Source organism: Sander vitreus, chromosome 6 (assembly GCF_031162955.1).
Source record: "Sander vitreus isolate 19-12246 chromosome 6, sanVit1, whole genome shotgun sequence".
In the NCBI taxonomy this organism is placed as follows: Eukaryota; Metazoa; Chordata; class Actinopteri; order Perciformes; family Percidae; genus Sander; species Sander vitreus.
In genome coordinates, this window is record NC_135860.1 from 29,498,312 (window position 1) to 29,522,256 (window position 23,945).

Below are 23,945 nucleotides of genomic sequence, written 5' to 3' on the forward strand. Positions count from 1 at the left end.
CAATGTTGGTTTGTTATGTATGCAGAGAGGAAGATACACATTCATCTCATATGATCAACATTAGAGCCATGTCCTCATTTAGTTTGCTCACGCAGGCTTCCTGACTCCAACATGTCTGTGGGAAATGTTGTGTTGTAACGTTAGTTAGTTAGTTCCAGTTAGTCGTTGACACGTGTGTGAGGGTAAATGTGATTAATACTTTTATCAAAGTACCATTCAGTATAATTAGCTCCAAAACGAGGGGAGAGTGATGCCAGCTGGCTCAAAGAGGCACTAATGACAGACGTTCTCTCCGATTGGCTGCAGCAGCAGGCGACAGCCAACAGGTTGCTCTGGTTTTCCTCCAGCAGAGTGGAGGAGGTCTTGTGTGTGTGTGTGTGTGTGTGTGTGTGTGTGTGTGAACTTTTCCCCTCTGACTGTCTGCAGAGGAAGCCAATGAAACCCCCAGTCATGGAGGGGGGGGGGCCCCCCTTCGCTGCTCTCACCCAGTTGGAGACGAATCACAAAAGGAGCCAGAAGACCACACGTAGGAGACAGTATTCCACATTTTATTTTTGGATATTACCATAGCTATATGTAACTTCTGACAACGGGTATCAACTACAGAATAATACACTGAATATTTCTGTCAGTTCAAACTCTTTTTTTTTCTTCTTTTTTTTTTCTTCCTTTTTGGTCCAGAAACATTTCTGTGGCTGATTCTCTCAAACACTGAAACACATGCACATGTCATTCACCTGGATACAGCTGAGTAAGACAACAGTCAAACACACCTGACAGCATGTTGGAGCTGAGACACCCATACAGTATGACTAATTATCATAAGGCTAGATACTGTACAGCTATGCACCAAAGGGTTCACTCGCTGTTCTAGAGAGAGAGAGAGCACCGTATTTACAACTCTATTTACATTTGGTTTGAAAAAGAAAACTCAGACAACAACCAGAGAGAATGAAACACAGCTTTCTTTTCCTGTTCAGTCCCACGTGGCCATGTAAGGCTGCAAGTTTGGAATTTAAAAAAAATTAAACTAATAAAAATTATTCTGTACATATAGCTGCAACACACTGTAAAGCTTATTGCCAATGCCCAAAGAGTTTCCCCATTTCCCCTTTCCATCTTCCATCTCTTTAAAGTGGTGAGCTTTCCTTCCTGCACACACACGCGCTTAATCTGACCAATGACACGTCACAGAGGCCCGCCCACTTTCTCAAACAGCAGAAATGTACAAGTTTTAAAAATAAACTTTACTCTTCAACATCCTGTATATACAAACACTGCACACGTGTTGGCTACGCTGAGGTGCAGGCGGACTCAAAGAATCAGGTATAACTAATGTTCTCAATCAGCAACTACAGCAACACATTAAAACGATACAAAATAAGAATACCTCATTTGAAATATATGGTCAGCAGTAACATTTCCTTGTACTTGCTACAGAGGAGTGCACGCACTTTGATAAACCTCCAGGTTTCCAGGAGCTGTGTCGCTGTCCACGTTTAAAGGGTTCCACAGATACGCTGAATCGGTAGGAATCATTTTTAAAAAAACAACGTAAAACAGATTGTCTGAGTGCAACATGGAGTCAAAACAGAAAACCTTTCCTCTTCCCTTCCTTAGCAGAAGAGGTCAGAGAGTCATCAAAACGTGATCCACTTTGTAATCCAGCTGCCGGCTAACCACGGAGAATCAGAGCTGCTGCGTCACTGACGTATCTCACGTTTAAATGTTAAAACAATTTGGTAAAATGACCACTTTGTTCCTAAATGATTACGACTTTTGTCTCCCAAAATGACCACTTTGTTCTCATAACATTGACTTTCTGTTCGTAACGGTACAGCTTGATGTTTCCCAGCAACCGTCGGATCAAACCTTCCTCACTTGAAGATGAAAGCAGCATTTTGTTATTAAGATAAGTGTAAAAATATATAGCGGTTGCACTAATGCGTGGGCAGTTTGGCCGTAAGACAACTGAACACAGTGATGGAGTTGAAGACAGACAGCAGAAGGCAGGCGTTACGGAGGGGGACAGCTCAACAGGAAGTGATGTCTTCAGTGACCCTGGAGGCGGAGCTTCAGATGACGTGGCAGCAGCTGGCAGGCGCGGCGGTGCAGAGCAGGCCGTCCCGCCCGCCGCCGCCACCCCCCCCCTGGATGTTCACAGAGATCTTCTCACACAGAGGTAGTTGGAGCATGCCGCTTTTCAGAGCGCTCAGGCTGCTGGGAGCGTCCCTGGCACGGGGGGGGGCGGGCGCCGCTGTTCTGCGGTGGGGGTGCGAGGCGTGGGTACGCGGCAGGGCGGCGGCGGCGGTGGAGCCGATGCACATCCTCCAGGAGGATTTCTCCTGGATCTTCACGCTCCCTCCTGATAGGCTGCCGGGGTCGATGATCAGCTGCCCCCCCCGCCCCCTGAGGCACAGGCTCAGCAGCTTGAGGCTCTCCACCAGGTCGCCGCCGCCGCGGCTGGCCGTGCGGGACGGGCGCGCCAGGGAGCTGGGGGCAGGGCTGCTGCTGCTGTTGTTGTTACAGCAGCAGCTGGAGGGACTGTCCTGTCCTTTATTCCCCCCCCCTCCTCCTCCCCCGCTGCCCCCTCCACCCTCACCCCCTCCCCCTCCGCTCCCGCCCCCTGCAGGAGGACTCTCCCTGTCTGGCCCGGAGGCCCCGCCCCCCTGCCCCGAGCCGCTGCCCCCGCCGGTGCCCCCCGAGCTGCCTGGCGGCCCCTCGCTGCTGTCTCTCCTGTTCCAGCTGTAGCTGAAGCCCGAGTCTTTGTCCAGCCGCCGCCGGTGGCTCTCAGAGTCGTCGTCGCTGGTCTCCGAGCTGGAGCACGACGAGCCCCTCCCCTGGCTCTTGCGGCGGTGGTAGCGCTTCTGTGTGGAGCTGGGAGACGAGGCGGCGGCGCTCAGGCTGCCGGCATTCCCCGCCATGTTCATCTTCAGACGGCTGAGTTTGGGCGGCAGGCCCTCGTCCTGCTCAAAGTCGTCGTCCGACTCGCCCTCCTCCTCGAAGATCTGGTTGAGCACGGGGGCGCTTTTCCTGGAGGTGAGGCGGTTGGTGATGGAGGGGGACTTACGCCTCAGGATCACCTGGGTCGGGAGGGGAGCCGGGTCCTGCTCTTCCTCCTCCTCTTCATCCTCCTCCACCCTGAAATATCACAAACCAGGACTGACTGTGACTCTTTACACACGACAACAGGATGCAGACATCTAACATATTAGTAGTTAGTATTCCTATTATTGGCTGGATCCATTGATCGACTATAAAGAAGAAAATGTAATTCTGTTGAAAAACTGAATATTTGAGAGCTCTGTGGTTCCACACCAACTTCTCGTCACTCAGTGATGGATGCTCCGTAACACTGACCTGAACAGGCAGCTGCGCTGCTTGGCTGCTGCTGAGGTGGTCGCTGTGGGGGCCCTGGCGGTCCCAGAGCCAGAAGCGGGGCCCGATGCAGCAGCTGTGGCTCCCTGGGATGAGACGGGAATAAAACAGAGCAACCGGGTGCATTAGAATCAATGAAAACAGGATGTTGAGTATCCAGTGCATTCAGCCGCGCAGACGGACCGTTTTCAGGAGTCAAATATTGTCAAAGGAGCATATGTTTTATTATATTACAAGCAGCTTTAATACTGAGAGACAGTCAGCAGGCTTTGGTTTAACACACACACACACACACACACACACACACACACACACACACACACACACACACACAATGAAGATAATCGCACCTGTGCTGAGTCCCTCAGTGTGGCGTCCTCGCGGCGGCCCAGCTCCAACAGGCCTTTGGAGCGGTGTCCGTTGAGCAGGTTCTCTGCGCTGCGGGCCGGGGACTGGGGGCCTCCAGCGTGGGACATGGAGGACGCTGCCAGGCTGTCCTCGATGTCCTGGTGCATGTCCATTCTGGTGGGCCACGACTGCCTGTGGACAGAAGACACAGGCTTCAACTTTGAGTTTAAAAAGTCTCTAAGCTTTGTGACGGCTCCTAGGCCTCAAGACCCACTTCAAGTCCCTTTGGTTGCTGGGATCTGGGGATTGGCTAATAAGGACTGATGACTGACACCTGGATGAGTCGATTGCCCACATGTCCATAAATACTGTAGGAGTGCCTGGACACACACACACTCTCTCTCTGATTGGACTTTGGTTGAGTTACATTTGTTTTCTTACATCACTACACCTTCATACATCCATACACTACACACATTACTGATAAACTGATAGCACGTTTAACTATGTTTATTTAAAATAATTTAATTGAGCAAACGTGTGTGTTCTCCACCTTTTGTCATACCTTTGAGCCAGGTCATGACATGGGGGGGGGCAACAACGACTAAGTTATCAGCTGGACCTTTCCTCAGAGTTAGAGAGGGAGTTTCCACAGAACACAAACATGCTGTTCCACAGAGACATGGACATGTCAAACAGACATGCTTGGCTTTTTATGGTGTTTAATTGGGTTTTCAAAAACAACAAGTAATGACAAGATGCGGGATGAATAATAAATCCACGTCCTTTGTAAAAATGTGCACTCTTTACCTGATAAGCCCAACACATGACTCTGATCACAGCTCACGCGTGTCCGTGCTCTGCTGCCTGCCACACAAAGGCCACACAGTGCATGTGTTTACACTGTTCGCTAAAGCACAGCTGGTGCGTTCACTGACAGTGAGTAATGCACTGATAAAAGCAGCAGCCTGCCTCCAGTCTCTAACCTGGAACAACACAGGAGGACGTTACGCTGATGCAGGAGACAGGAGGACGTTACGCTGATGCAGGAGACAGGCTCTGTCCATAACTGAGAGATAGAAGCACTTCTGATAGAACACACACACACACACACCTCAGCTATAACTGTATACACAGCGTAGCCCAATCTGACGTCTTCACATACAGGACTGGCCTACCTGACACAGTTGGCCGGTGTGAATATTTTCAACACCGGCCTGGACCGGTTTACCCAATCTCACCACTAGGCGTCACATCTGACTTAGCAGTCGCTCCCGAGTGGAACATAACGGAAAAAAAAGGTCAACCATGGATGTATGATCAGATCTGGATACGGCGTTGGAGGCAGAGCCCAAGTTATTACTCTGAGAGTTGCTCAGTTGAAGCCAAAAAACATCCTCGTATAAAATGACCCAGGTGATCGGCGCTGCTTCCTCACTGCGCGGCCCACAGAGCAGGCCCACTAGAGACCTCCGCCAGCCGAGCCGACAACTGCCTGTTTAGCACGCCGCTAACTTGAATGGGGATCAAATGATGTAATCGTGCGGCTCTTCTAAACTTCCAAAATGTTATCAGACCGAACGGATCAAATTCTGACAGTGAAACGAGTCATTTGTCATTTGGCGGGTGTGAATGGCTCAGGCCCATCCTACATCCAGGACCTGGTCGAAGCAAACACCCCAGCCCGTCAACTAAGCTCTGCTACTGCCAAATGGCTGCTACTCCCTCACTACGTTCTACAAAGTCTGCTGTCCTGGCTCCACAACGGTGGAACCATCTGCTCATCATCAGGGCAGCAGAAACTCTACACATCTTCAGACTGAAAACTCATCTGATCAAAAATAAAAAAAGATCCTATTGTCTCTAAATGCAGCACTTGAAGCAGCATATTTGATAAAGTCGATTCTGGCCCTTTTTGGGTGGTTCCCACATGGTTGAATTCATTTATTGTAAGTCGCTTTGGATTAAAGCCTTCAGCTTTATAAATGTAATGTAACGTAATGTTATCAGATACAGATATCCTGACTATCTGAAAGTTGACACTGACTGGTTTGGTCACAACTACTTATTCTTTCTTTAGATTAGAAATGTTATTGAATCTTTGAGACCAAAAAAAACTATATCCATATCTGACATTTATAAAAATCTAAAATCAATAAACTGTCCCCCTCATAAACGCGTAACATGAACCAATCCTTTCAATTTGGTTATGAAAGAATTGTGACCAACGTATATACTGAGCAGGACATTTACAGTTGGAGAATTTTCTTTTGAATAGGTTTGTTTGTTTGTGTATGTACAATAAACTCCTTTCTGATTCTGAAAAGTAGTTCTTGTGGACAAACTGTAATGGAGACACTGTTCATTTATCTCTGGCTCATCTGTTCTGCTAGCCTGACAAGCCAGACCCACCTCCAGATGTTGGGTCTGGGAACTCACCATTGGCGGGGCTCAATCCGAGGGGCGGGATAAACGGTTGTCTTTCAAATTCCCTCTGCACGCAATAGGATAGCGCTACAACCAACCAGAGCAACGAAGAAGGTGACATCTTCCTTTTTTAAGAATGACTTCAGTGCCGTTCTTTGTTCTTTTCTCAAAGAAAAGCTCAACTCCAAGTCTTCCAGAAGACCGCTGTTCCCAGCAGCAGCCATAAGCCCGCCCACCGACTCTATACACGATGTGATTGGCCTGACTAGAGTTTGGTTTTTCCAGCTCGCAAGCCAATGGAGAGTTACTAGATCCCCCCCCTGGCTGCAAAATAAATTTGCTGCCACTAGGGTGCGTCTAGATTTCTAGGCTACTGTTCTGCAGTTTCTTGTTACTTACCAACACTGACACACACACAGTGTATCTGCATTAAAGTGCCCATATTATGAAAAAAACACTTTTTCTGGGATTTGGGGTGTTCTTTTGTGTCTCTGGTGCTTCCACACACATACAAACTTCGTAAAAAATCCATCCATGCTGTTTTGAGTGAGATACGGTTTCTGAATGTGGCCTGCCTTCAGTCTCTGGGTGAGCTGTTCAAAATCGTCACGGCTTGCGACGTCACAAGCCGAAACGAGCTGGCTAACCGCAACCGTTAGCTCGTAGCTGCCTAGTTAGCATGCTAACGTTAGCATGCTAACGCTAGCATGCTACCTCGTTCTCAATAGAAAAGCACTGCTACAACACACACAAGTTCACCATAATCTACAAAAGAACTACTTACATGTGCACCCTCATTTAGAAGTCTCCCAGCTAATCCTGCCTTGTAACTGACCGAAGTTGGAGAAACAGCCTTTCTTTTACTGTCTATGGAGCTAGCTAGCTGACATGATCTACATCTGAGCTATCAAAGATAGTACAGAAGAAGAAGATGAAGAAAAGAGGTCTCACTCTGTAGGTAAAACAGAGACCAGGTGAAAAGAGGATCTGCAGCAGTCAGAGAGAGCTGTGCAGTACAACAAAAAAAGGTGTTTTTTGAAAATTAAACCATGTAAACCTATTCTGGTACAACCTTAAAATAATTATGAACCTGAAAATGAGCATAAAATGGGCGCTTTAAGCTACAAATACAACACAGGCCCAGCCGGAGGCTCGAACCCCAACACACACATATTAATGCACTCGCACTGACATTTCCATGGGAAGCACATCTTAAACAAACACAGGTCAACATCTCAAAAGTCGTAGCAAGCTAAACACCCGCTCTGTCACATGTGACGACTCACACAAACAGAGGAATGATAACACCTGCAGTGTGTGACTGGCTGTACTGACATTTAAAGCTATGGTGGCGTGTTAAACCTTGTGTGCACAAGGCTGCACATCAACAGCAGCTGTCCACACTAGACTGAGACACACAGTAAGGGACACAACTGGTCAATAATCTTTGGTTTGGAGGATGTGCACGAGGCTGATGTTGTGTGCATATGAAACAGGCCTGGCAGTGGAACAGCCCCCGGTATATGGGTCAGTCTGAGCCAATCAGCAGCTCTCCTTTAAACACATTAGACATTAGTCAGTATCTGCTGCACAGGGATCATAGCACAGGAGGCTAAATGTTCATTCCAACAGGGCTCAATCACACCAGGCTGCTGAGGGATAGACACATTGGGATGTCACAGGATGATGCAGGGTCTCACCCCCATCAGCCCAACATGCCCACTCGCAGTGTTTGTGCAGCTCACTGTTGCTATGTACACACTGTCTGTCTGGAGCACTGGAAAATGTGATGACGCATGCTTCGTCTTACCTGCGTATAGAGATGTGTTACATTACAGTGAGTTAGAATAATGATGGAGAATCAAAGAGACTAAGGCCCAGATTTGAAATGTTGTAACTATTTTCTCTCCCATTTCCTCCGCTCCAGCTACCCTGAGCCTAGCGGGTGGAGGCCTAGCGAACCCAGGAATGGAAATGAAACCTTTGGACATGGAACCCTTTGGTCTCTGCTAAAGGGAGCCAGACAAGCTGCGGTGTGAGGCAGTGGAGCGAGACAGGTAAATTACCCTCTTCTCGGCTCATACCGTGACTCGGATAGTCATTCTGATGATGAGCAGTGGTGTTTCTTAGTCACACTCGTCACTAGTTTGCTTTAAAAGAATCTGGAACTGCTCACAGGCCACAGCGTGTGTCTGTAGTTTACCTGAAGTGTGTCTGTATGAAGTGTGTCTGTAGTTTACCTGAAGTGTGTCTGTATGAAGTGTGTCTGTAGTTTACCTGAAGTGTGCCTGTAGTTTACCTGAAGTGTGTCTGTATGAAGTGTGTCTGTATGAAGTGTGCCTGTATGAAGTGTGTCTGTATGAAGTGTGCCTGTATGAAGTGTGTCTGTATGAAGTGTGTCTGTATGAAGTGTGCCTGTATGAAGTGTGTCTGTATGAAGTGTGTCTGTATGAAGTGTGCCTGTATGAAGTGTGTCTGTATGAAGTGTGTCTGTAGTTTACCTGAAGTGTGTCTGTATGAAGTGTGCCTGTAGTTTACCTGAAGTGTGTCTGTATGAAGTGTGCCTGTAGTTTACCTGAAGTGTGTCTGTATGAAGTGTGTCTGTAGTTTACCTGAAGTGTGCCTTGAGGTTGCTGGGGCTGGACGAGCGAGTCTGCACCTCCTTCTCCTGCTTCTCCCTCAGGATGCGCTCTGCCAGCAGGTAGTATGTGGCTGTGATATGGTTGTACTTGTTGGTCTCCAGGGCTCTGAAACAACACAGTCACATTAACAACAAGTACAAATGGAAAGCATATTGTATATACGAGAGACTATTCAAACAGAATGCTATGACACTGTGTTTTCCACGGCACTGAATAAATGTGGCCAAGTGGCTGAATTTGTAGATTTTTACATCTTTCTAGGGGTGCAACAAACAATTCTTTTCATTATTGAATAATGTGATAATTATTGTCTTGATGAATCGATGGTTTTGTCTATAAGATAACAGTGTAGAACTGCTATATTTCCCACAGCCCAAGGTGACATCTTGAAAGGTCTTCTTTTGTCTGACCAACAGTCCAAAACCCAAAGATATTCAGTGATATTTACTAAACAGCAGCAAAGACTCAGTTTTGAATCCTGGAAGTTACAAATGTTTGGCATCTTTGCCTAAAACAAAAGACTATTCAAAGTAGTATTGGTTGCAGATTAATGTTCTATCATTAATCTATAAAATAACTACCTATTGCAGCTCTACGTACGTCAACAACAACAACTGTAAGACAAAACAAATGAAAATATGGAAGCAAGTAAATTATGCTGCGTTTCAGGCAACCCGTAACCCGTGTTTTTACAACCTTCTACTCGTGAAAGTACCCTGGAACGGCAGTCAAACGCGTAACTTACTACCCGTGAACTCTGTTGTACTACCAGTTAGTTTTTAACGTCACACACACATAAACAACAATGGCGACCCCTGTTGATGCTGTACAGACGCCGGTGATTTAACGGTGAGAAATAGAAATAAATAGACAACGTAAAGTAATTCCGCACATTGTAATCAAAACAATACCCATACGATTGTGTACTACTACAGGTTATATTTATTAAATGAAGCCCAAAATATGTCGCCGACTAGAAGTATCACCTAACGCTAGCGAACGTCAACGTTGGGTGGCCTAAACTGAACCCAAAAGCTCCAAACCTGCATTCCACAAGGCGTGTCAGAGCACACATCACGCGACGGCACACGAGCATGGTAACGTATTACTCAAAAGTTTTCGTTCAAACATGAGAAAAAATGTAATAGTCCAACTGGAATCAAAATGTACACTCCATAAGTGCAACAGGCTGTGGCGAGTAGTTTAAGTGTTTATTCCTTTATTTTGACAGAATAAATAAACATGTTCAAGGCTCAAGAGTCAGTGTATAGAAAATACAGGCATAGTACTTAAGCGACAGTCTTCTTGTACTTCCACTATCTATCTATCTATCTATCAATCAATCACTCAATCAATAAATGTAATGAACATCTGCTCAGGCTGTCAGGAACAAGTGGGAACTTGAAATCATGAGTGAAATCTTTTTAGTTCTGTTTCTCAGCATGCAGCAGCACACCAGGTTTCTCTCATGCAGGGTAAAGTAGACATTTCTCTAACATGTGTGCGTTGTTTACATATTTGTGTTGATTAGCGATGATGATGATGATGATGCTGCTGTGCTTGATTATTCACTGCTGAGAATGTTGTCTTAAGGATAGTTTTGTCAACAGATAAAATAGAGCCCTTTATTTATAGAGCCCTTTATTTATAGAGCCCTTTATTTTTCCTGCCGGGCCGTCGACCCTGAGGGAACACCGGGTCAGTTGCCCTGGGCCCTGAGTCAAAAATAATCAGCTGGAATCATTTTTCAAAAACACATATTTGGGAAAACTTGATTTAGTATTTACATATCACATAAAAGCTTCCCATTTTTTATCTTGACATAGTGGTTGAAAACTATTTTACTTTCCCTCCCTATAATGGTTTATAGTAGGGCTGTCAGCATTAACGCGTTAGTCGCGATGCGATTAAGGGTCGAGCATAATGCGTTTTTTTTTTTAATCGTATTAATCGCATGCCGCCATTTATTAATTTATTCTCACTTCACTCGGCTTTGCGTCGTGCCTAACAGGCTACTATTTTGCCGTACTTCCTCCACATCCTGCTGCTGCAGGGATAGCAACGCGGATTTCGGTGCCTCATTCTGGTGCCACTGATATGTCTGCACTTCTCTCTGATGGTCTGAAACAGACGTTACAGGAAACAGAAACACCGCTGCACGTGACGCTAGTGAACACTATACTCGACAGCAGCTAACGTTAGCCTACCGCTAGCTAGTTAACACTATACTCGACAGCAGCTAACGTTAGCCTACCGCTAGCTAGTTAACACTATACTCGACAGCAGCTAACGTTAGCCTACCGCTAGCTAGTTAACACTATACTCGACAGCAGCTAACGTTAGCCTACCGCAAGCTAGTAGCTGGATTAAACACGGTTACAATGCTGACAGCTAACGCTAAACGGTGTAAAGCGTGTCTGTATTTCACTGTAGAGGATTCCGACACCGGGATGTAACAATCTGTAGCTGCTGTTGTCGGCAAAACACAAATGGTGCGTTCAATGAAACTGGTAATTTACAGCCTCGTGGTGCATTCAAAGTTGTTAAATTCAAATGTGTGACTAGATTAAATATATAATAAATATAAATCTTAAAATCAAGTTCATAAAGTCACTTTCTTTGCATTCATTTGATTCCCAATCAAGATCCACTGGTAAGAATGGCTTTCCATTGTTAATATGTACTTAAAAACTGTTCTGAAATGCAAAATAGAATTTAAAAATGTAATAAAACATGCGATTAATCGTGATTAACTATAGAAATTCAATGATTAATCGCGATTAAGAAAATGTAATCGTTTGACAGCCCTAGTTTATAGATATGGTATATAGATAGGGTTCATACGTATTTTAACCAATACAATAAGAATAAAAATCTGTGTTAAAGTTTACCCTCAGAGGTTTAACAATAAACAATTTATGTGGTTCATAATGGGATTCGTAAATTAAACACATATAATTATGCTGTGTTAAAAATTCCATGACTTTTCCAAAAACTTTCTGGGTCTTTTTATTTTTCCAAAACCTTTCCAGGCCTGGAATTTGCATTTTTCAAATTCCATAACTTTTCCAGGTTTTTTCAAAACGTATGAACCCTGTATGTTTTAGTCCTGGTCCGCGCATTTGGAAATCACCTTGGCCGACCTGTCCGCCGCTGCAAAATGATTGAACACCAAAGAGAAAGAGAAACACTTACTCCACTATGGCCTCTCGGTCGGCGATGTCTCCATGCACCATGCGCTGGATGATGCTGTTGTGTTCCTCCTCTGACAGGTTCTTGTGGGAAACCAGGGGTGTGTTGTACTTGGTGGCTGGGGACGGGTCGACTCCCTGCAGCCAGGCATGGCTCTCAATCTCCTCCAAGGAAGCCCGTCGCTTGGGATCCCTCTGAAGCATGCGGTCTATCAGACTGAAGCCCCGAGGAGAAGAGAGTAGAGGGATAGGAAGGGGAAGGACAAAGGAGAAATAATTAATCAATGAATTCAAAAGACAGAAATCCTGTAAAATGATTACACGTGATCAGTTTTATCCACGCGAGTGTGATGCCGGATGTGGTCTCCATCAGACCAGCGGGACATTTGGTTCTGGCTGATGCTGGCAGTGTGAGAGCTGTACCCGGATGTTATGCTCAAAGTGAGAGCAGAGTAGATGAGTGACATGAGGGGAAATAGATGATCCCGGGTCTGGAAGGCCCCATCTGCATGTATTGGTGCTGGCTGACTGCTTCCCAGGTGTTCTTCCCAGGAGGTCTCCACCTGCTCCACAACCTGCCTCTTCAGCCTGAGGTAAGCGACCGGTGCTACGCTGCTAACCCCCCACTTCACTTCACCCAGCAGCTGGGAAGCGAGACCCTTGGGAACAGGGACTTTACTGGGTCCTGAGGAGCTGCAGCATTCATTTAGAGACAAACTGAAACCTGAGCTGTACATTTAGTACTACCAACACCTGTCTGCGCTGAACTCATCCACTGTCCCTCTCTCTCTCTTGCCCGACCACACACTCGCACGGAGTTATTCCTGAAAGTGTTAACGCCATGTTTCCATCCAAACGTTTCTAGGTGAATGACGTAATTTAGAAAAGCTGGATGGAAGCGACCACTCCAGCAGAACTTCCCCAGAGCTGTCTAACTCACTGCTGCAGCCGTAAAGAAGACTCCTTGCTATAAATAAAGAGGGCCGCTATTGGCGCCTCGCTGTCATCACCTTGCTTTGAAAGCAACAGATACGGTGTCATATGAGCTGAACCTGAAGAAACTGTCCAACAGCAGTAAGGTCTCCACAACCAAGCTCTCGTTTCCATGGTATTTTCCTGACATTAGAATCTTGTGCTCAGGTGCACCGTTTATTTACCCTGCTAATCAATATGCACCTAATTCACTTTCTATTTGTTGACACATTTGTCACATTGGCTTTAAATTTGCTTTTCAGGTTGTGGAATCTAACGATTATGCAAAATGATCACAGTCAGCTCAAGGCCTACCTGCGGGCGAACGGCGTTAGTCATTTTAACTGGTGAAAGCGAGGGTCTGTGGCGGCTAAAACTGAGAAGCTGCTAGCTGAAATGCTCGCAGTGTAGAGTCTGGCTACCATAAAGCAGACCTAAAAAAAAAAAACATAGTCGAGTGGAATGAATAAAGGACCAGATTTATATTAACTGATACTAATGCTTTAAAGCATGCCAGGATTGACCTCAATACTCAGGACACCGGCAGTAAATCCCTTCTTGATTTGAAAAACCTAGCCAGTCATTTGCAAGAGTCTCAGTACATCTGCCACCAAACTTTCTTTCTGTAGTGTAGTCAACGTTTCAGCTGTCTGCAGAACTAGGACTTGTTGTTGGAGTACAATCTAACCTGTTGTGTTGGTATGACACACAGTATGCCGAGTACATCAGATGGAGGCACTGAATATATGGTGTAATGTACAGTGACAGACTGTCAGCTGGGAGCTTAATTCCAACACAAATGACACTGTTGAAAGCTGAGATTGCAATTTAATAGGATTAGGTGGGATATGGAATCTAGTGAGAAGACTAAAATTAATACATTTAATCATCTGCATAGTAAGGCATGAACAACATCTTTATGAGGAGACTTAACATCTACAAATCTATTTTGACTAATATAATCTGGACTGTCAAGGCCTCCTACAGTAGGCGCCGTCTCCGCTGAATTACCGACCCACGATTTCGATTTCCAGTTTTGGTCCAGAGTACCAGTTTAAACCGGTTTCATTTTATGCAAACAGACTGAACCGGTATTTGTCATTACCACACGTTCTGGCAAATTAAAAAGTAGCCGACATCAGCAGCAACTTGTGTTGCATTAGTTATAAGCAATATGACAACGTGATTAACATAATATTATGTTTGTCTATAAACGGACTAACGGAGACACTACAGGGCTTCAGAGTGCAACCAAAAATCGTGTGTGACTAAACATTTTCATTGGTTGCATCTAACCTTTTTGTTTAGTGCACCCAAAACATTTCCTTGTGCATTTTGGCACCTCAATAATACATTTTAAAGATCCCATGGGATAAAAATGTCACTTTCTGAGGTTTTTTAACATTAATATGAGTTCCCCCAGCCTGCCTATGGTCCCCCAGTGGCTAGAAATGGTGACAGGTGTAAACCGAGCCCTGGGTATCCTGCTCTGCCTTTGAGAAAATGAAAGCTCAGATGGACCGATCTGGAATCTTCCGTTTATGACATCATGAGGAGGAAGGTTACCAAAAAGGTGGTCAAGGACAAGGTCATGGTTTTTTCCAACTCTATCCAATCCCCAAGTGTACCATGGGATGGAGGCTACAGGATAACAGGCGGGGCAGAGCGTCAGTCATGCTGGGGATTAGTCAGAGTCATCCAGGCTCCCTGAGGACTTCAGCCAGCAGCTGCAGTGGAGCACACTGCACTACAAAGGTGGGTCAATTATCACATGTAAAATAGACACACACTGACATAAATAAATGTGACAAGTAAACAGTTTTTAGCTTATTGGTCAGGGTCAAGAGAAACCTGTGCAACCAAGTTGGTGCATTCCAACTCATTTTGGCTTTACTGAATTCCTCTTTTCCAACTCTACCCAATCCCCAAGCATATTTGTGCTAAAGAAAGATGCCATCCAAATGCAATGGTATGACTCTTTGATGTGTTTTTAAATTTGGTTTTGGATGACGCTAGAATAGTGATGTTAACCAATAACCAACAATAAGAATTTTGACCGATAAGTACAACGGTTAAAACAACATTTACATTTTTTTCAAAGTAATTAAAAAAATTGTTTTGTTTGTTTTCATGGTAAAAGAAAAATAGGCTCTACAATCTACTTCTTAACTGCTAGTTAACTTTTTTTACAATTTCAGCACTTTTTTTCTGGCTCTCCCAACCAACTGCTGGATGGCGCTCAAAAAAAGTGAAGGGGGAGAGAATTCCGGGCAGTTGGGAGACTTTCGTCATAACACCGGCCATCGGTCCTCTCCTACTTTTTTTTTTTTTAAGTATCGGTTCAGGCAAAACCCAAACGATACCCAACACTAACGCTGCTGGCACTAAAAGTCAGAAACTGAGCTCTCTTCTTTAACACTTAACCCTGTCGAACCCTGATTTCTATTGCTCCTGCAAAGTGCAACAATTAATTAGCACTCCCGTTGAGTGCAAAACACATTCCCCACAGCACAGAGAGCACGAATGACTCGAGGAACACTTGAAGAATGGGTTTGCACACAGATGAAAATTTGCATTAAAATAGGCATGGATATTTTCTCTACTCAAACAATGGAAATCAGCAGGCAATGAACTGCCTAAACCCCAGACGCATATCTGTGTCAGTGATGTGTGTGAGGCAAATGCAGAGAAGGAAGTTGAGTGTTTGTGTACGTGTGCAGTCGGTGTGGTTTGTACAGTAAGGACAGGAAACGAAGGAACATTGTGTTCTGTTTGGTCGATTTTGGTTTAAAAAACACAAACCACACTATCGCCATCCACACGACACGCTGTGACAACGACACGAGCTACGGTACACATTTCTGTTTGTGTAGATGGGGGGATGGTGGCCGTGGAAAACTGCGCGGGCAGGCGGGGGGGTGGGTACTGGGGTGTAAAACATTTTATTTTAAATCTAAACCCTAGAGATTGAAAGCGAGAATGACAAAACCAAACAAAGCTTGGAAGGAGGAGGGTGAGGGATTGCAAAAGTGAGCCAGTGAATAATTAATTAATTGAAGCGTGTAAATGCATTTTGGAGAGTCAACAGTGAATAGAGAGAAAAGAGAGACAAGCCACAGACAGAAACACACAGAGAGAAAATTGGAAGATTGTGTTGTTCCAGTGACCTGCCCCAAAAAGCAGCCAAAAAAAACAGAACCGTGAACCTTGTGGGAATTGTTATCTAGAGAACCTTGACCTTTATTACACTAATACTGAGCCCATTTTAGAACCAAAAGTAAAACAAAGTTGCTGCATAAAGAGCCAGTTCAGTAATTACGTGCAAACAGTAACCTGTCGCTCTACCCTCATCACTTACGAGGACTCTGACTCTTTGCTCTCCCTTTCTTCCTCCTGTCAAAAGCCCCTTTCACACAGCCTGATCAAGGCAGGAATGGTGCGCCGGTATTCCACCCCACCGTTATGTATTAAATGGCACGGACACGGAATGGGGACAGAGTTGTTCCGCCGTTAAGACAGCAGTGGTGGTAGTAACAGAGCTGAACCAGCGTTAAAATTCTGATCTGGTTTTTGTAGGAACCCAAGAAAGTGAGAAATATAGCGCAGTGAAGAGTATGGTCAGCAGGAAATGAAGTTAACTCCTGACCCAAAGTACACATACAATGTCAAACCCAATAGACCTTTTTCACGGCAGACATGTTGACATGTCATAGTAGGAAAAGCACAAGTGTATTCAGAACCATGAATGATGGCTGCATTCCACTTAGGAGATGCCCTGGTATTGTTCATGCTGACTCACTGAAATAGCTCACTGGGACACTTGATGGAACTGAGCCATCGTTAAGGTTATCAATTTCAGCTGTGCTTTTCATACTGTGACAAGTCAACATGTCTGCTGTGAAAAAGGTCCATAAGTACCAGTGTGTTCTGCAGCTAGACAAAACATTCAAAATGCCTTGCACTTTTAGAATTACAGCTACCAAAGCAAGCTGAATTGGAGAAACGCATAAGTGCTCAAGAACCGAGAAGGTCCTTCCAACCACATTCCGACCAAGTCGTCCAAAGACGCACAACACAAAAGGAGACCAAAGCTAAAACAAAACTCACCCAAACAAGGCACGAGCTTAGCGCCTTTCCCCAGAAACGCCAGACTAAAAGCTGGGACACTCGACATTCTGAGGTAACCAACTCCCTCACTATCAATATGCACTTTGTCACGTTATTACTATCTGTCTTGAGAAAGGTTGACTCAATAATTATACAGAAGTGTGAGCAGAAATATTTTTAATCATTTTAACTTTGGAAATGGATCTTTTCCCTTTTCATTCCCTGCATCACAAAGGAAACAAAGCAAGTGGTGCTTTCTACTCAAAGTTACAAACCCACCAGACAAAAACACAGATACATAAACTGGCGCACTCTTTCGTCTTTTGATTATGACAAGAGTGCCCAGGCGTCAGTGTGAATTTCATGCAGTGCCATCTATGGGAATGGCGAGGTAATGCCATTTCAGGACAATAGTATACACGCCATTACAAAAAAAAAAAAAATCAAATCGGTAGAGCTTGAATCGCGATTGCACACCCCTAGTATTTATGCACTGATTGCACCAATACCAAAAGGCAACCAGGAACTGGCGACTCTCCAGAAATCAGGTAAACGCTCCCAAGACATTGTCTTCACCCACGTTCTCCACCACACTAAGTGAAAACAACCAAGTGAGCATCAGCCTACAAAGGGGATACATTGCCCTTCAAACTAATGTAACTATACTCACCAAAAACATGTGCTTATTAAAGCTCAAACAAATGGGTTTGCAAACCAAACCAAAACTGGGGACATGTTGATACCTTCAAAACATCCGCCCAGACAAACTCCACAAAAGTAACCAGTCAGAACAGAACAAAAAAACCTGCGTGATACTCCCAGAAATCATAATGCTAAATACCACAGGCACCTGAATCTGTACTCCTAAAAAGTGCTTAAAATCCATTTAGCATTAACAAACCAGTAGGGTCACAAACCAAGTTGGTCACCAACTAACTAATCAACAATTCCTCATGTGTCACACTAAGACTAGATTTAACCTTGCCAAATGGATCTGATCCCAGACGAGCCCCTATTTAACACTGGAGCCATAGAACTGTAACTGACAGAATGTGCACTCTAGCACGATAATGGTTAACGGTGTTCCTGTAAAGGCGGTTTGTGGAGACATTTTAATCATTCACAAACTTGTATATCGCACACCTGTAAACAAAAACCCATTCACCGATTCTCATCTCTGTGTCTGTCTACCTTCTCTATTTCACAGCCACCTAACATAAGGAAGCAGACAAGAGCTGTGTTTGAAACCGTTCCCTATCATAGAAATAGTGCACTATATAGTTCGCCACTCTGTAGTGGTGTTCAAATTCTCCGCGGTTAATTTCATTCACTATATAGTCCACTATAAAATACCCACAATGCACTGCTTAAACTGAGTGTACGTACGATGTAACCTCAATTTTACTCCTGTGTACCACAATGCAACGCGGCCGTGTTTTCCTGGAGGAGAAGAAGAAGCGGTTACCGCGAAAACTGAAAAGGAAAAATGGCGCGGACTTTCATTTCTAAACAGTGGAAATGTAACATGTAACATATATAAAACACAACCTTTACTATTCTCCTGAGTGCTCGGTTTGTTTCAGGGACGTATTAGAAGTATTTTAGTTTCAGTTTGTTTACACGATGCTGGGCGCGCCCGCCTCCGTCACACAAACAACCGGCCCATCTACTGACGCAAGTCACGCAACCATGTGTTTTCAGTGTCTGGTTTGGTCGTTCCCTATATAGTTCACTACTTAATAAACATTATATGTAGGGAATAGTGAGGGAGTGAATGAAGGAACGAAGCTCTGCTTTCCAAATTAGCCACAAGTCACACTGAGAGCAGACGCTGCATAAAACAACATGGGTTCCTCCACTGCCAGTGTTTAAACTACACCTTCCCTTGATTAAACATGATATTAGCATTTTAACAACGCAATTTCTTTTCACTTGTAAGCAGCTCTACATAGTAGAATGCCCTTACTGACCAGCAAAGGCCAACACTTTCTAGCTTTACAGTGACTCCATATCCACTAATCAGCTACACTCTGTGGTTCTACCCCTTTTTGCTAAGCCAAAGTGTACTGACAAGTCCTATTGTAGGCAGTGTAGTATTTAGTTTACTCTTCTCCAGATTTCCCCTGGGGCATCTGTGGTGCAACACCCACGTTGTTACTCAATAGTTCCCTCAACCAAGGGGTTGAAAATAAGGTTCATACCATAAAATAACAACAATATAAGAGAACTCTTTGGGATGTCAAGAGTAGTACTTACCACATTAGATTAAAATGAAAAGTACCCTGCAGATATATTTTTATTGCAGATCGGCCAGCCAATGAATAGTTACAGAACGCGAGTACAGAAATACTAAAAATGTTTTAAAATACAGTGTTGCCATTCCAAAAGATGAAAGGGATCCTATCAAAAATGTTAGTTTTTATGCATTTCTGTAAAGACAAAAAATGGTCTATAAATAGTCTGGACTTTTTAAACTCTCAAATATAGACAATGATATTAGCCAAAAAAAAATCCAGTATTGGTCGTGAACATGAGTTACATCATGGAAGATGATATAAAGTGGTAATGGCACAATGGGAGTATTCTAACGTTTTGCTTCAACATTCATTAGCAGGTCATTGTGCTATACATCTCAAACACTGATGCAAGCTAACCAGTCCTTCCAGAAAAATGGGGAGTTTTTTTGTGATTGTTGCGGGCAAAAATCCTTGATTATGCGGCACGTTTTCTTAAAAAAATGCGATGGAATATGTGGGATATTTATGCAATTTTGCAGCTTTTCGATGATGTTAACGTCACGTAATTACGTCATTTCATAACGTTCCCATGGCAACAGGGGAAAATGGCTGCTCTTGTGTGAAGTAAACGCAACATGTTTCAACTTTCTGCTAAGATATATGTGACTTTTTTGCAACGAAAATACAGGGACTATGAAATCATGCAAGCCCCGCATATTTTGCACAGAAATCAGCAATTTATGCGGCGAAAGTGCGGCGTATTTGAAAATATGCGCCCCCCCCCGCATAAATATGCGGACTTTGGCAGATTATGCATTGAATTATGCGATCACATTTTGCGTTTTTCTGGAGGGACTGACTAACTAGGGCTGCACGATATGAGGAGAATACCTAATTGCGATTATTTTGACTGATGCGATATGATTCACAATATTGGAGGGAATGATCATTTTTGTATCATTATTCTCATTTTCATTGAAAATGATTAACATTGAAAGAAATGAAAATGATTATAGTGTGATTTTTGCGAGGATCTGTACCAAACAAAGGTGTTTTCTTTAGTCTGTAGATAGATAGATAGGATCTGTAGGCCGGGACGTCTCACAGCACCACAATACTTCATTCAGAACGGTTTGACACATTTTGCCATTAACAAATATTGAGTCTTGCTCGTGTGTTTCTCTAAATCGGCAATGTTAAGAGAACTGGGTGAAGCAAAACAAATCCTATATTTTAGCTGGAGCAGTGCAGCATCAGCACAGGCTGGTTGGAAATCCAAAAGTGTGATATGTATGGATGATTCAGCCGTGAGCGACATGGTAAAACATAAGCTTGGGAGCAGCATGCGACAAATAGAAAGTCAAAGCCCATCAGATTGCTCACAGCTGCTTCAGCTTAGCACTTCAATCTAGTCAGATCTCTCTTTGGACTCAGAGGAGATAGGCGTTTATTTCCGGTTTCTAAAAATACTCTGTGTGCAGTGAGAGTGTGGAAATAAAGAATTGGCCTTCACAACATGTTGAGCACAGTGACTCTAATGCTACTGCTCATACCCATTGCGTCAATTCTAAGGGTGTCACGATTTTGATTTTAAATCGAAATCGACCTAAATTAAGTCACAATCTTGAATTTTGAATTAAAACATGGAATCGTCGATGCTGCCACGGCCCCATGTCACGTCCGGTCAGCTTGCCAAGCGGGGGGAAAAAAACACAAACCACACACAGACAGTTAAAGAAATGGACAAAGTGACGGCGTTGTTTTCAACGGAGACCAGTGAAGGATATTAGAAGCACTTTTCCCGTGATGGCTGAGCGTTACTGCGCAGCCTCCAACTGAGCTGAACTACGTAGATGTGACGTGAGCAACCTGTCTGAAAGTTGGAAGTCTTCTGGTAGCTGTGCCAAGAGAAATGTCAATCATTCCCAATCTTGCAGAGACGGAGAGTGTAGGTATATGTAAGGAGATAACATAGGCACAGGTTAATTACTGCTAACTAAAATGCTAGTTAACATTAGTAATTAAACTTAAACAGCTAATGTAAGTCGAAACTGCCTGCGAGCTTCTCCTGTACTACACGGTAATTTCTCTACTGTGTGACAGTAAGTCCCGTGGTTATGACACAATTGTTAGCCTATTTTTACAGAAACGCCTGCTACTGAGCCATAATGTGAGGTACATGGAGCCTTTTATACATTGTCGTGTTTCTTTAGAAATAAACAATGGACAAATAGAGTCTTTAAACGCTTCAGATGTAAAGTTATTCGCTGTCAAAGTGGCGCCAAAATGAATGGCAGTCAATGTGATGCTAACGGGAGGTGATGGCTTGTTAGCAACAAAATGGCTCCAAAGGAGGTACGCTTTGTGGAGGCTGGCTTACCCCCTTGGTGTAGCCTGCTCGAGGTAGTCCATTTCCTGATTGATTCTACAACCACTCCAGTGGAGGCGCTAATGAGCTAGATTACTACACACACAGTAGCAGAAGAAGACCAGCTACACACAACGGAGCATACACCGATCGCACTCAGCTTGAGCGAAGCCGGCACGAATGAGGTAAAAAAAATAAAATAAAAGAGTGAGTCGGTTCATTGTCCCGGTTCAGTGACACTACTCGGGTTAATTAACGGCTCTTCGGTCAGTTTGTCAACACTAGTGTTGAAGTGCTGCGAGTCAACCTCCTCTAACTTAGCTACAGCCAGTCAGAAGATAGCATGGCAACTGCAGATACAGGACACCCATGGACAGAACTTGAACCCCCTCCTCTTTTTTCACTGAAGTCGCCGGTGTGGAAGTATTTTGGATTTCCAGTGAGTTATGTTGACAACGTTCGCGTTGTCGACAAAAAAGCCACAGTTTGCAAGCTCTGCTATGCGCGTGTACCATATTCTTCCACTGGCAGAATGACTAACATAGCAGTTATCTGTGCTGTATATGTTCAACTGTTCAAATAGTTTGTTAAGACACTTAATTGTTCAGAGAAGAGTATGGACATGGCTGTTTTATTGTTTTTTGTTTGTTTTGTTGTGAACTTGAATGTCATCTTCTGTGAAGAAGACTGCAGTTACAAAAGAGAAACTAGATGGTTATAGATATAAGTTATTGTTACATTATGTTGTCAATAAAGGTTTTAAATGTGACAATGTAGTGTGGTACATTGCGAACGTAGGTCAGATATTATATTGCATAAAAGTCTAGTCTAAAAATGGCATAGCAACCTGTGCTTTAAAAAAAATAAATGTAAAAATCTAACCGTGACCTTAGAATCGAAAATGTAATCGAATCGAGGATTTGGAGAATCGTGACACCCCTAGTCAATTCAAAAGCATATCGGTGTTGAACTGAAGAAACAGTGGCTTCTTATCTCCAACAAGTTTTAGTTTTAACCTCTGATAGATTTGCTGAGTCTCAAATTGTGCACTTCTGTACTCACACTTGCCATTGTCAGTACATAGTGCGTTCACATTGACGAAGTATGGCCAAATGCAACGCATCCCCCTGATGCTGCACTCCAAACATTGAGGGTGGAACGCTGGACACTACCCACCCTCAACGGTCGACATCTTTGCTATGTAGCAGAAGCTACAGGACCACCAACGTATTTCAGAATTGTGACGGGCGAGGGAGCTGCAGCAGTTACTAGAGAAACTGCATTGTTCTTTTGCGTTTTAAGCTATCCATGTTTACTGCTTCAAAAATAACTCCTGTGTATTTTAAGACTGAATTAATTAGTTCATCATTAAGAGCGTGATTTACTAACACACACATGGTTAATTATGCAACTGCTAATTCATCTGGCCAACTGCCTCACTTATTCAGAGTGTGGAACATGCGTTTGTGTGTGGTTGGACTGTGCTGCTCTGCTCTCAAACTGCTAGAAGGCGTTTAGTCTCTGCCAGCTACTGGAGCAAATTGGTCTGCACTCTGCAGGGCTTGGAATAAATGAGCGTGCTACTGCTGTGGTGCAGAGCCTGGGCCAAGCTTCAGAGCTGGGAACATCAGTTTAATGTGCTGTGATTGTCAGGCCAGTCATGCCAGAAAACCATAGCCTGGTTGACAGCAGACCCTTCTCAGTTGTAACTGAAAGTGGGTCTGGGGAAGGCTCATTCACAGCCCATTTCCAAAGGGGCGTCACCAACGGACGCCGCTCAAATGCCTCTGGGCACAATTGGATAGTCCTTCAACCAATCAGACCAACGATCCGGGTGACGTAGCAGCGACAGCGGCATCAACGGGTTGCTGCGCTTCGGTGGCCGTCATGTTGAAAGCTGCTTGCCGTTGCCCTCAACGGTTGTGATTGGTGCCTCAATTTGGAAAAATTGGAAATGGGCTTTAATGAGCTCACGGCCAGACGGACTTGCAGAGCAAATATCTAATTTGCCGGAAGTTCGTCAGGGTTTTCCCAGGCTAAGAAAACCACAAATAATTGTGTTGAAAATAGATTCTGTGTCTACCCTGACATCCTCAGGATCTGTTTTCATGTTACTGTTTTCATTGTTGAAATAATCTGCATACAGTGCTAAGCATAAGTGAATACATCCATGCTAAAGTTGACTAAAAAGAGGAATAAAAAAATCATCTTTTGGAAATTGATCTTAATGCCTTAATTAAAAAAATGTTGGAAAAATCCAACCTTTAAGGACCCC

The 23,945-nt window shown here is 44.1% G+C and overlaps 1 protein-coding gene across 1 annotated transcript in view; it reads right to left on the bottom strand.

The window, feature by feature from the left end:
* Positions 1–527: 527 nt before the first annotated feature.
* snrka (SNF related kinase a) overlaps positions 528–23,945 on the bottom strand; it is a 38,760-nt gene continuing 15,342 nt past the window's right edge. The window contains exons 4-8 of the mRNA XM_078253651.1: positions 11,991–12,203; positions 8,766–8,900; positions 3,729–3,918; positions 3,361–3,464; positions 528–3,141 (exon numbers count right to left, since the gene is read on the bottom strand). Of these exons, the coding sequence (XP_078109777.1) occupies positions 2,076–3,141; positions 3,361–3,464; positions 3,729–3,918; positions 8,766–8,900; positions 11,991–12,203 (1,708 nt within the window). The 3' untranslated portion in view covers positions 528–2,075. The remainder of the gene's footprint in view (positions 3,142–3,360; positions 3,465–3,728; positions 3,919–8,765; positions 8,901–11,990; positions 12,204–23,945) is intronic.